General features: G+C 32.5%; 1 protein-coding gene across 1 annotated transcript; it reads left to right on the top strand.

The window, feature by feature from the left end:
- Positions 1 to 245: 245 nt before the first annotated feature.
- agr1 (anterior gradient 1) lies at positions 246 to 4,330 on the top strand. The gene is made up of 8 exons (XM_059561281.1): positions 246 to 379; positions 946 to 1,065; positions 1,166 to 1,229; positions 1,308 to 1,360; positions 1,822 to 1,898; positions 1,985 to 2,048; positions 3,827 to 3,910; positions 4,159 to 4,330. The coding sequence occupies exons 2-8, from the start codon at positions 969 to 971 to the stop codon at positions 4,224 to 4,226; spliced, it is 507 nt and encodes a 168-aa protein (XP_059417264.1). The 5' UTR covers positions 246 to 379; positions 946 to 968; the 3' UTR covers positions 4,227 to 4,330.
- Positions 4,331 to 11,495: the final 7,165 nt, after the last annotated feature.

Below are 11,495 nucleotides of genomic sequence, written 5' to 3'. Positions count from 1 at the left end.
ATGTTGCAGGATGAAGTGCAAACCCATGTTGACTGCATCACCCACGGACCTGTTTGCTCAGTAAGCAAACTCCAGGGGGTCCAGTAATGTCCTTCAGATAAGGCAGAACCAGTTTTTCAAATGACTCCATGAAGAAAGACATTAGAGCCACAGGTCTGTAGTTATTAAGGCCTGTTATCTTGGGTTGTCCATTGTCCTAATATGTCAATTGAGCTTCTGTGATTGGCTAAACAAACTTTAGAAGCATTCTGTATTGCCTGATTGCAAAACCTGTTTGGGAGGTCACACATAGTGAGACTATAAAAATGCCTTACAATGTAGTAGTTGCTGTTTGCTTGGAGAGAAGGACAGTAAATTCAGTTCACCCGTTTCATCCCTGGTAGGTCTATTTTACTTGCTATTTTCTTAATTTCTTGGAATTATACGAATCTAAATCTTAATTTATTATCCACATCTTAAGGATGGTTTGTTTGTTTGTCGGAGCAAACTTAATCTTGATTTCACATTACTCTCAGTGACATACTCGAGTTTCTTTTTCATTTCACTCCAAGCTTGCCAGCATGAAAAGCATGCCAGACTGCAAAACTCTAGTTATTATTAGAATATCAAAGAAAAACTTTACTTTCAACTGCATGTAACTGCATTTGATACAGGACAAGGTGTGTGAATTATTATTTTTGGGTGAAATCATTAGTTGTCATTAATATCATCAAATTAAATTGAAAAAGATAGTTTCTCAAAATAAAATGCTCTGTAATAGTCAAGTGAGCATTTGTTACTCGTTGCTGTCAGAACAAAGATTCAAAAGCACGTTTGTCCAGTTTAACAGCCCTTGTAATCTATTTACGAGTATGTCATGGCATGTCAGTAGGACCCAACCTTAAAAACAGTTGAATAAAAGCATTAGTCACGTTTGACTTTCCTTTTTTTTCTTCTTTTTTTCAGGACACATAGCACATACTATAATCATGCATCACTGGACGGTCTGCATATTACTTTTATTTATTGTGTTCTGTGATGTCTCTTCTCAAAGAAAAAAAAAGACAGTCCAAACTCTCTCAAGAGGTATCAGTGAATTGCATATGCATGAACAGACCCAAATAAGTCCATTTTGATCTTATACTAGGGTAAATTGGTCATAGAAAAATGTCTACATTTCTTTCAGGTTGGGGCGACGACATCACCTGGGTTCAGACTTATGAAGAAGGACTGTCTCAAGCGGTCAAAAGGTACTTACAATCACATTAAACGCCACTCTCACTTGTGTTTTATGTATAATCCGATTTTTATTATCTGTTTTATCATAGTAAGAAGCCTCTGATGATCATTCATCATTTGGAGAATTGTCCACACAGTAAAGGTTTGCATCTTTTGGATACTGCATCAAACAATTTACATGATCTGTAATCAAATGAAAATGTATAGATTGATTCTTTGTGTCACACATGTAAGAGTGCTTAAACAAATAATTCACCCAAAAATAACAATTCCAAACATGTACTGTATAGAAAACATGTGCATTGTTTCTTCATATCAGTGGTTTTCAATCTTTGAGATGCCATTGACCCCCCAATATCAGCATCCTCGAGTGAGGGTCCCCATCATCAAATTAAAAAAAATAAACAATATATTTTCTTGAAATATATATATTTGATACTTTTTACAATGTATATAAAACCCTAGTTTGAACATCCCTGGTTTAAATCACAATCTGAAAGTAATAAGTGTTGTATTAATGTAACAAACCGTTTGTATAAAATGGCATTGCATGTCAGTGTATTACCGTAATCGTTTTTCTGTACTCTATTTGCTTCCTTTTAGCTCTGAAAAAGGCTTTTGCTGAACATCAAACCATTCAAAAGCTGGCCAAATCAGATTTCATCATGCTCAATTTAGTGGTAAAGTACTGTCAAATATTCAACAGATATTGAAGTGAGAAATGCATCTAAAACGGCAAGAATAAGCTAATGATTGTGATTTTCAGCATGAGACTACCGATGACAACTTGGCTCCTGATGGCTTTTATGTCCCCAGGATCTTGTTTGTTGGTGAGTTTTTACATTATTTCCTATTAAAGTGTAGTTCAGTGTAATGACTTATCAAGTTGAGATTACCTGATAATATTGTATAATCATAACTCTGTAATTACCGGGATTTCAATAGCAGAAGCACGCTAGGTAACAATATTAGGTTATTATGTCAGTGTGCAGGTTCTGGTGGAACAAAATGGTGGTCAAAAGTTTGAAATAATTCAGATATAATTAATTATAATTAAAATATAGAAGACAGAAACATTGCTAAATATTATTACAATTTAAAATAGCGTTTTTTTTATTATTATAAATAATTAAAAAATGTAATTTATTCCAATGATGGCAAAACTGAATTTTCATCAACCATTACTCCAGTCTTCCAGTGTCAAATTAAAGAAATCAATATAGATCATTAAATGGATCCAAAGAGACAGAAATGACATTTATAATGTTGGAAAAGATTTGGTTACATCTGTTAACTATATGTAATGCATTAGCTAACATTAACTAAGAATGAGCAATACATCGTTAAGATTATTTATTCATCTTTGTAAAATGTTCACTAATAAAATACAACTGTTCACTGTTAGTCCATGTTAGCTCAGGTCAGTTAAATAACATTTATAGATAGCTTTGCTGGAATCAACAATAACTGAAATTAATAAATGCTTTAAAAGTGAAGTATTTTTCACTGTTCCTTAATGTTGACTAATGTAGTTAATCAAATGAAACCTTATTGTAAAGTGGGTCCCACTTTATATTAAGTGGCCTTAACTACTATGTACTTACATCAAAAAATAAATACAATGTACTTATTGTGTTCATATTGTATTGCAACTTTTTTTTTGCTGCTATTGAGGTGGGAAACAGGTAAGGTTAGGGACAGATTTGGTGGTATGGGTAAGTTTAAGGGTGTGTAAAGGTGTAATTATACATGTAATTACAGAAATTAATTACAGATGTAATTATGTGCAGATATTTTTCAAATATAAGTACAATGTAAAAACATGTATGAACACAATAAGTGCACTGTACCAAATTAATAATTAAAATTTAACTACATAGTAGTTAAGGCCACTTAATATAAAGTGGGTCCATAAAGTGTTATAGATTTTTTTTAAATAAATGCTTAAGTTTATATTCATCAGTGAATCCTGAAAAAAAGTCATCATGGTTTGAACAAAAATATTAAGCAACACAACTCTTTAGAACATTAATAATTATTTGTGCATTGATTTGTATTGCATTGATAGCATTGATTAGAATGATTTCTGAAGGGTCATGTGTCACTGAAGACTGGAGTAATGATGCTAAAAATTAAGCTTTGCATCATCAGGAATATATTATATTTTAAAATATATTCAAAAACAAAACAATAATATTACACACTTTTACTGTAATTTTGATCAAATAAATGCAGCCTTGGTGAAGAGATTTCTTAAAAAAAAAAAAACAATAGGCCTAAACAAATCTTAATCATTCCAAAATTTTGACCGCCAGTGTAACTAGTATTATATTGTGTTATTAGGAACATATTTGTGCAATTATATTATATTATATTATATTATATTATATTATATTATATTATATTATATTATATTATATTATATTATATTATATTATATTTAATGTTTAAAATGCAAGTATTTATATAACATATTAGTAGTCCTGCCTATTTGTTGCACTGCTCTTAAAATCTGATGGGCCTGGTTTCATATTCTTTAAGTAAAATGTCTTCTGAATTATATTTGGCTTTGATATTGAGGTGACTTGTGTTTTCCTCCACCACCCAGATCCCTCACTGACTGTGCGAGCTGACATTGCTGGAAAATACGCCAACCGAAAGTACGCATACGAGCCGGGCGACATGAACATCTGTGAGTGACTTTCTGTTGTCTAATGAGCTCCACTGAGAGGCACGGGCTCTATATTGTCAAGTGCTTTCCGACTCCCAACAGCAGAACTGAGCTGTTCATTGTTTATTACACTCATCCGTACCACATTCTCTGCTACTTTATGTGCTTGTAAATGTGCTAATGTTAAAAAATTATATTTGTTTTACTATGGTTATTAGATATTCAGGCATTAATCATACCCCTTGCCTATAATCTTTGTTTGTGTCCAGTGGCAGACAACATGATGAAAGCCAAGATCCTGCTCAAGAACGAACACAGGAAACATACTGATCTGTGATGGATAGATGACAGCTTACCCTTTTTCAATACTTGAACACAATTCGGGTTTCTTTGTGCAACTAACAATATTCATATTTGAATAAAGTCTGTTATCTATAGTAATGTTTCCATGTCAATTCCTTTAAAAGTAAGAAATAATAGCAAAATCAGGTAAAACATAGCGATCTACTTGACTAAGATCAGTGGGAATAAACAGTTGCTTCAATTTAAGCAAGGCAACACCGTCCTCCATTTTACAAGGATTAAGAAGCATGACTTGTTTTTAATTTGTAAAAAGGATCAAAAAAGCACAATAAGAATGAATGTGTGTCACAATGAGGAAGAATGCAAGTATCTTCCAAAATGCAGTGACACAGAGTAAACTCTAGATGGCAGAAAACACTATGCATAGAAGTCAGGGTCATAACCATCAATTAAATGCTGTAAATAAATGAGCATAAAATAATATCATTTTATTAATTAATGTATTAATTAATATTAACATTAATTAAAAGGTAGACTGCAGCAGATAAATATTAAATGACTGCCAAACATTTTTGCAATGCCCAATTTCACAAGTAAACATATGAATTATGAAATAATCACTTTTGGATGAACAAAAATTCTAATTGCAAAAGTGATTTCCAAAATTGCTTTTTTTTAAGGAGATATTTTTCCTAAACAAACTAGCAAACCCACTTTAACCACTGATTTAAAGCAACGAAAAGCAAAGCGAAGTAAAGGAAAAGAAAAGAAATTGACAAAAGTACTTTTTGATGAGTGAAGGAACTCATAAGATGAATTATTATAAATGATTATGAACATTCTAATTGCAATTGTTGTGCTTTTTCAGTCTTATTTCTGGAAGCAGTTTTCCTAAATCAACCAGCAAACAGAATTACAACTATTCATTTAAAATAAAATTACATAAAATAAAAAAAATAAATAAATTAGACAAAGGTGATTTTTATGAGTTCATGAACTCGTACTACAAAATATTATAAATGATGTGACTGAATAATAAACATGATACAATATACTTTAAATAAAAATTTCATAAGATATCACATGTTAAGTGTATTGCCAGAATATTCAAACAAACAGTCATATATAAACTGCTTAGAGCAAAGAAGACTTTTGCACTGCTTTATGGGAGTGAGCGGTCACAGGCTTTTGTGACATTTGCTCTTTTCCGGTTATAACAACTTTTCTGATTCCTTTTTTTTCTCAGTTAAACATGACTTTTTTTTTAGAGAAAAGAAAAATAACATACAGTGGAAGCATAGATCATCACATCAACCAAAGCTCATGGTAGGTCTGTAACTACAACTACAAAAAAAAAAAAAAAACCTTTATGGGGAATTTTTATTTTTTTTATGATCGTTACTGTTGCTCTCAAGTCTTTGAAATAACCCTGCACAAACAAACTGTCACTGTACATGTGGATCATAGTTCCTAAATAGATGGTTCAAAGGCAGGGGCATCGGACTGGGGGTAAAAGCAGTACTGATTACCAGGGCCCCAAAGGAAGAGAGGGCCATTAATGCAAAAGAACTGTGTTAGAAACTCTTCTAGAAAGTATGCCTGGAGGAGCTTTTGCTAATGAGGTGGGCCTGAAGCTCAAAAACACTGGAAAAATGTCTACAGGATTTGAAAAAGCAGCTTTATGACTAGGAGTCGGGAGTTGCTGAGTGCGCTGAATGAAGGGGAGGTGAGGTGACAGACTTTAATCCTGCGGCCATCCTCCTCCGGCCCAGGGTCACAGAGAGCAATGGAGCAGAGCAGGATGGTCATTCCTCCGCTGACAGAGTGATTTAATGCTGTACGCCTGGTTACGGCTCTGACTGACAGCCGCACGCTGGTCACACAGGCGCAGGAACAGTCTTATTAACACCACAGATGAGCACACCCTCTCACCTCACCAACAAGACTGCCAGCTCTAGAGCTGCTGTCAATATATACACACACACACACACAAAGTAAGTCCTTGACAAGGACAGCAAGGATGGTCACAGTCAAACCAAAGAAATGTACAAATAACTTTTGAAGTGACTTACTTGTGCAAAAACAGATATATATATATATACACCATTCAAAAGTTTGGGGACATTTCTTTTTTGGAGGGACACATTTTATTTATCAAAAAGTGACATAAAAGACATTTAAAATATTATAAAATATTTTTTATTTAAATAAATGCTAAATAAATAAACTGTTTAGTCAACAAACAATCCTGATAAAAGCAGCACAACTGTTTTCAACATTGATAATAATAATAAATGTGGCATATTAGAATGATTTCTGAAGGATCATGTGACACTGAAGACTTTGCCTCACAGGAATAAATTACATTTTAAAATATATTAAAATAGAGGACAGTTGATTGAAATTGCTATAATTATTCACAATATTAATGTTGGTACTTTATTTTAAATAAAAAAAAAAAGTCTTCTGAGACAAAAATGCGGGTAAATCATGAATATTTTTAGTCTGTTATGCCAGTAGATGGTACATTTTAAATGTCCAAATTTAGTAAACCTTAAAGCTGAAAGGCATACATTAAAAGCCATAAAACTGCTATTTTGATAATTTCAAGAGGTATTTAATATTCCCTGATATTTTTTTATGTACAAACAGACATTTGTTCCTTAGAGCATCCTGAATAAGCATGAAAAACAAAAATTATCAAGTGAAACAAAGTGTCAGACAGAGGAAAACCACATTCAGCAAGCCTGCCCGTCTTAAAGCACAGCCTCACAGAAATATGATTCATGTTCTCAGTGCCTGATACATTATGCACAGGCTCTTGTGACCTGCTGTATGCAACAGAAAGCCACTCTTCAGAAATGAATGTGTCAAACAACACCACATCCAGCACAACTGTTCCAGACAAATCCCATTCCTCATATTCCCTGGCAGATGCTCTCACTCGGCTCGGCTCTGATATTAGTACAGCACCAGTCAGAAAAACTCTTGTATCTACTGTAGAAAGTGTATTCTTCCTGAAGGCCATATCATTATCCATTATCTGCTGTAAACTATTCATTTCACGGTGAGAAACTAGTATTTGCACTGAGAAGAATCAATACCACTCGGTTATCTATATTAAGTTATTTATTGGGAGGATGCAGTGATGGTCGTGGATTCTGGAGGATGTTTTTGAGAGATCTACTGTTACTCCAGGACAGATGTGAGACAGTCATGCATACAATCTGAAGGCCAGGATATTGTAACAAAGTAACAAATAAAATATGTATATTATATAAATAATAAAATCAAATAATAAAGTGATAAATTGAAATAATAAATAATTATAAAATTATAAATTTTAAAAATTATAAATTACAGTAAAATCTATATATTTGCAACACACACTTTACACAGAAATTGCTACTGTAGTACATTCAAAAATATGAAAAATAAATGTATTTCTTCGTATTTTTTTTTTTGTAAAACTTGTGCCAATAATCTCTTTTATTTACAACTACAACATATTATTGTACATTACTATAAAGTTTTGGGTTTACAATTAAGTTCGCAATTGTGTGTTTTCTCTTGTGCACTTGCATGTTGTTTTCATGTTGTCACAAATTATCATGTGCGTTCAATCAAAACTATTTTCCGGCAATAATAGTGTAAATATTCGACAGCCGGTTTTTTGTAGCCATCAATGCTTCTATCTTTACATTAATTTTAAAACAAACCCAAGATATTTTTGATGAAGTAAAATGTGACAACAAGCCACCAGCCTTATCTATATACTGCATTTATAGAGTAGGGTCCAAAAGAATTTAGTATAGGCCTATTATATACAGTATTACAAAGCATACAATTATTATAGGCCAGTAGCATGTAATATTTAAATGTATTTATTGCATAGTAGGTAAGTACGAGGAAGCTGCAATAGTTACACATTTAACGATGAAATTCTGCACTCCTTTTTGACTTGCTGGAATCTGACAAGGACAAAGACCCATTAACTGCCATTTCAGCTCTGCACAGACAATTTAGATATTCAAATATGACCTCGCTTTGTGGAAACTGTTTGCAATGAGAAGCAGAATAGATAACGTGACATTAATCTCTCTCTCTCTCTCTCTCTCTCTCTCTCTCTCTCTCCATTTGTCAATAGCAAAACATGACAAAGATTTCCAAAAGATAAGAATTTGCATGTCAATACAACACATTCGATTTTTCAATTCAATTCAATTCAAGTTTAATTGTATAGTGCTTTTTACAATACAAATCATTACAAAGCAACTTTACAGAAAATTATGTTTCTACAATATTTTTACGTGTCCTGGAGGAAATGTGAGTGGTGTTAGTCCATGCAAAACTCACTGCCAGTGCTATGGTGTTATTGGGGTTATCAGGGCATTGTTACAGTTGCTAAAGTGTTTCCGAGTGGTTTTAGTTGTCGCTATGATGATGCTAGATTGTTAGTTAAAAGCCAAAAAAGTCAAATGAACCGAGAAGTTTCTATGACATGGTCTGTCCATCAAGGTTTTTTTAATTATTTTTTTAAGTCCATGTTATCAAAACAATCTACACTTCTCAACAATCTGCATAATTAGAAGCCTTATGCACATGCAACATAAACTAACAAAATAATATATATATTTTTTTTTTAATTTTCAAAACCATAACCCTTACAAGGGTTTTCATTCCCATTCTAAAATGTAAAGGCATAAAGTTTCTTGTCTAAAAACTCATTAAAAAAATTAATATTATAAAAAATTATTACTATTATTTGGAAAATATTTAGCTTCAATAAAGTTACATTTATACAGTACTGTACTCTGTTAGTTACTTATTTTAATATACCTTTTTAATGTTAGTTTCATTCATTTTAATCTTCAATTTTTACTTATTACACATTTATTATATATTTTGTTAGAATTATTTTAATCTATCTTGTTTTAATCTCATTTTTATTTATTTAATTATTTTAATCTGTTTTTATTTATATATTTGTATTATTTATTTTTACATTTATTCGTTTTATTCGATTTGTATTTACAGTCATGGCCAAAAATATCGGCACGCTTGGTAAATATGATCAAAGGAGGCTATGAAAATTCATCTGTTAATCCTTTTAATATTTAATAAAAAAAAAAACAAAAAAAAAAAATATCATAATGATATTTCCCCTGATTTTAAATTCTTATTATCCAATGAAAATGTTTAATAAAAGATCAAAAGGATTAATAATGTAATTTTCACAGCCTTTGATCATATTTACCAAGGGTACCAATATTTTTGGCCATGACTATTTATTTCAAATTGTTTTTGCATTTATTTTAACCTACAGCAAGCATTATTTAATTATTTTAATCCTGTTTTTTAATCTAAGTTTTTATTTAATCTAATTTTCTAAAATTTACTTGAATCTTTATTGATTGATTGATTATTTTTAACTAAACTTTTTCACGGATCTTTTAAGGCGGCCGGTCCCACTCGGCGCTTCATTTTGAACCACAACTGGACAGGTGAGCCCATGTGAAACTTTGCAGGCGTGTCTGAATGAGGTTCCCCAGACAGAGTTTGATGACTCCTCAGTGAAAATGAGTAGATAGCCTATATAACCACATTATGGATTCATGAAGATCAAGATGGATGTCTAAGCGTGATGTAATAAACACTTGAGGTTTGAGAGCTATGATGGAAAAAGTAATAAAAGCACTTACATAAATCACAGACTCGACTGACACAGCAAATTTCAACAAGAGACTTAACATTTAAGTAATAAAAATAATAAATCATTCCTGAGCTGTGAATGTGAATTGTTGATGTAATGCGATGCAAGTCTTTAAATGCGAATCTTTTTGTTGAATTGTCAACCAGAGCGGCACATAAAAACGAACAATAGCGCGATTCAGGGGCGTGTCTAGGGGGAGGCTGGGGGACGCAGTGCCTTCCCTAGGATAAGCCCTGCCTCCTCTGAGAAATGGACTGTCCATCTGATGATAAATAAAATTGTTAAAGTGGATTGTTTTGTGGATATTTTTCCATCACTAGCAGATGGGTCTGACACAACAAATGCGCTCAGAAAAAGTTCATCATGTGAGAACAGAACGCAAATGAAATGTTTACCTGGTAGAGCTTTAGAGCAGTGGCGTGTTACCTTAAAAGGCTTTATACTAGGGAAATTAGTTTGGCTGTGATGCTCAAACAGCTTGCAAAATAGAGAAACCAACATGACAAAGAATCAGGATAAAATCATGATTTCTAAAAAAATAAAAAATAAAAAAAAAAGATTTGTTAGATATTTATCATTTCGCCCATCCCTAGCTGAGGCAGAACAAACCCATACAGACTCCAAGCCCCCGTAAAATAATAATATTTGCCTATGGCAAGCATCACTAATAATAAAATAAAAAATTAAAAAAATACAACTATATTTAAAAAAGGTTATGTTGTCTCTGCTAATGATATCATAAATTCAATTCTTTTAGTTTCACAGAAATAGCTTTTATTTCAACTCTCTAAATCTCCTGATTCCCCTGTTTGTTTCCTTTTATCTAGGCCTACATGTTTACATTTACATTTATTCATTTAGCAGACACTTTTATCCAAAGCCACTTACAACCAGAGAATACCATTCAAATACTGTTCTCATACTGTTCAAATGAGCATAAAATTTTTTTTTTTTACCTGAGGCCGCATTCACAAAGAAACTTAAAAGAGCTACAAGTAGCTCCTAACTGGCGAATTTAAGAGTAACTCCAAAAAATAATGTCCGTGTCACTCATAACTTTAGACTCCTATGCGTTTTGCTAAGAGTAATTCACGAAGCATTTTAGCCCTAAAAGTAGCACCTACGTCTGGAACAGCTTAGGAGAAGAAACAAATTAATTTACCTCTTGTCTAATCATGACTTCAGATTCATAAAAAAAAATAGCACGTCTTCTCACAAGCAATCACCGTGATCTGTTATATATATAAATCTGTCAATATTAATAATAATGTCCTCATCATATCATTAAAGGGATAGCTCACCCATATAGCAAAATTATGTCATTAATAACTTACCCTCATGTTGTTCCAAACCCGTGAGAGCTCCGTTTATCTTCTGAACACAGTTTAAGATATTTTAGATTTAGTCCAAGAGCTCTCAGTCCCTCCATTGAAGCTGTGTGTACGGTATACTGTCCATGTCCAGAAAGGTAAGAAAAACATCATCAAAGTAGTCCATGTGACATCAGAGGGTCAGTTAGAATTTTTTGAAGCAACGAAAATACATTTTGGTCCAAAAATAGCAAAAACTACGACTTTATTCAGGATTGTC

This window comes from Carassius carassius, chromosome 11 (assembly GCF_963082965.1).
Source record: "Carassius carassius chromosome 11, fCarCar2.1, whole genome shotgun sequence".
In the NCBI taxonomy this organism is placed as follows: Eukaryota; Metazoa; Chordata; class Actinopteri; order Cypriniformes; family Cyprinidae; genus Carassius; species Carassius carassius.
The sequence above is the reverse complement of the archived record's forward strand: the minus strand, read 5'-3'. Positions and strand labels throughout refer to the sequence as shown.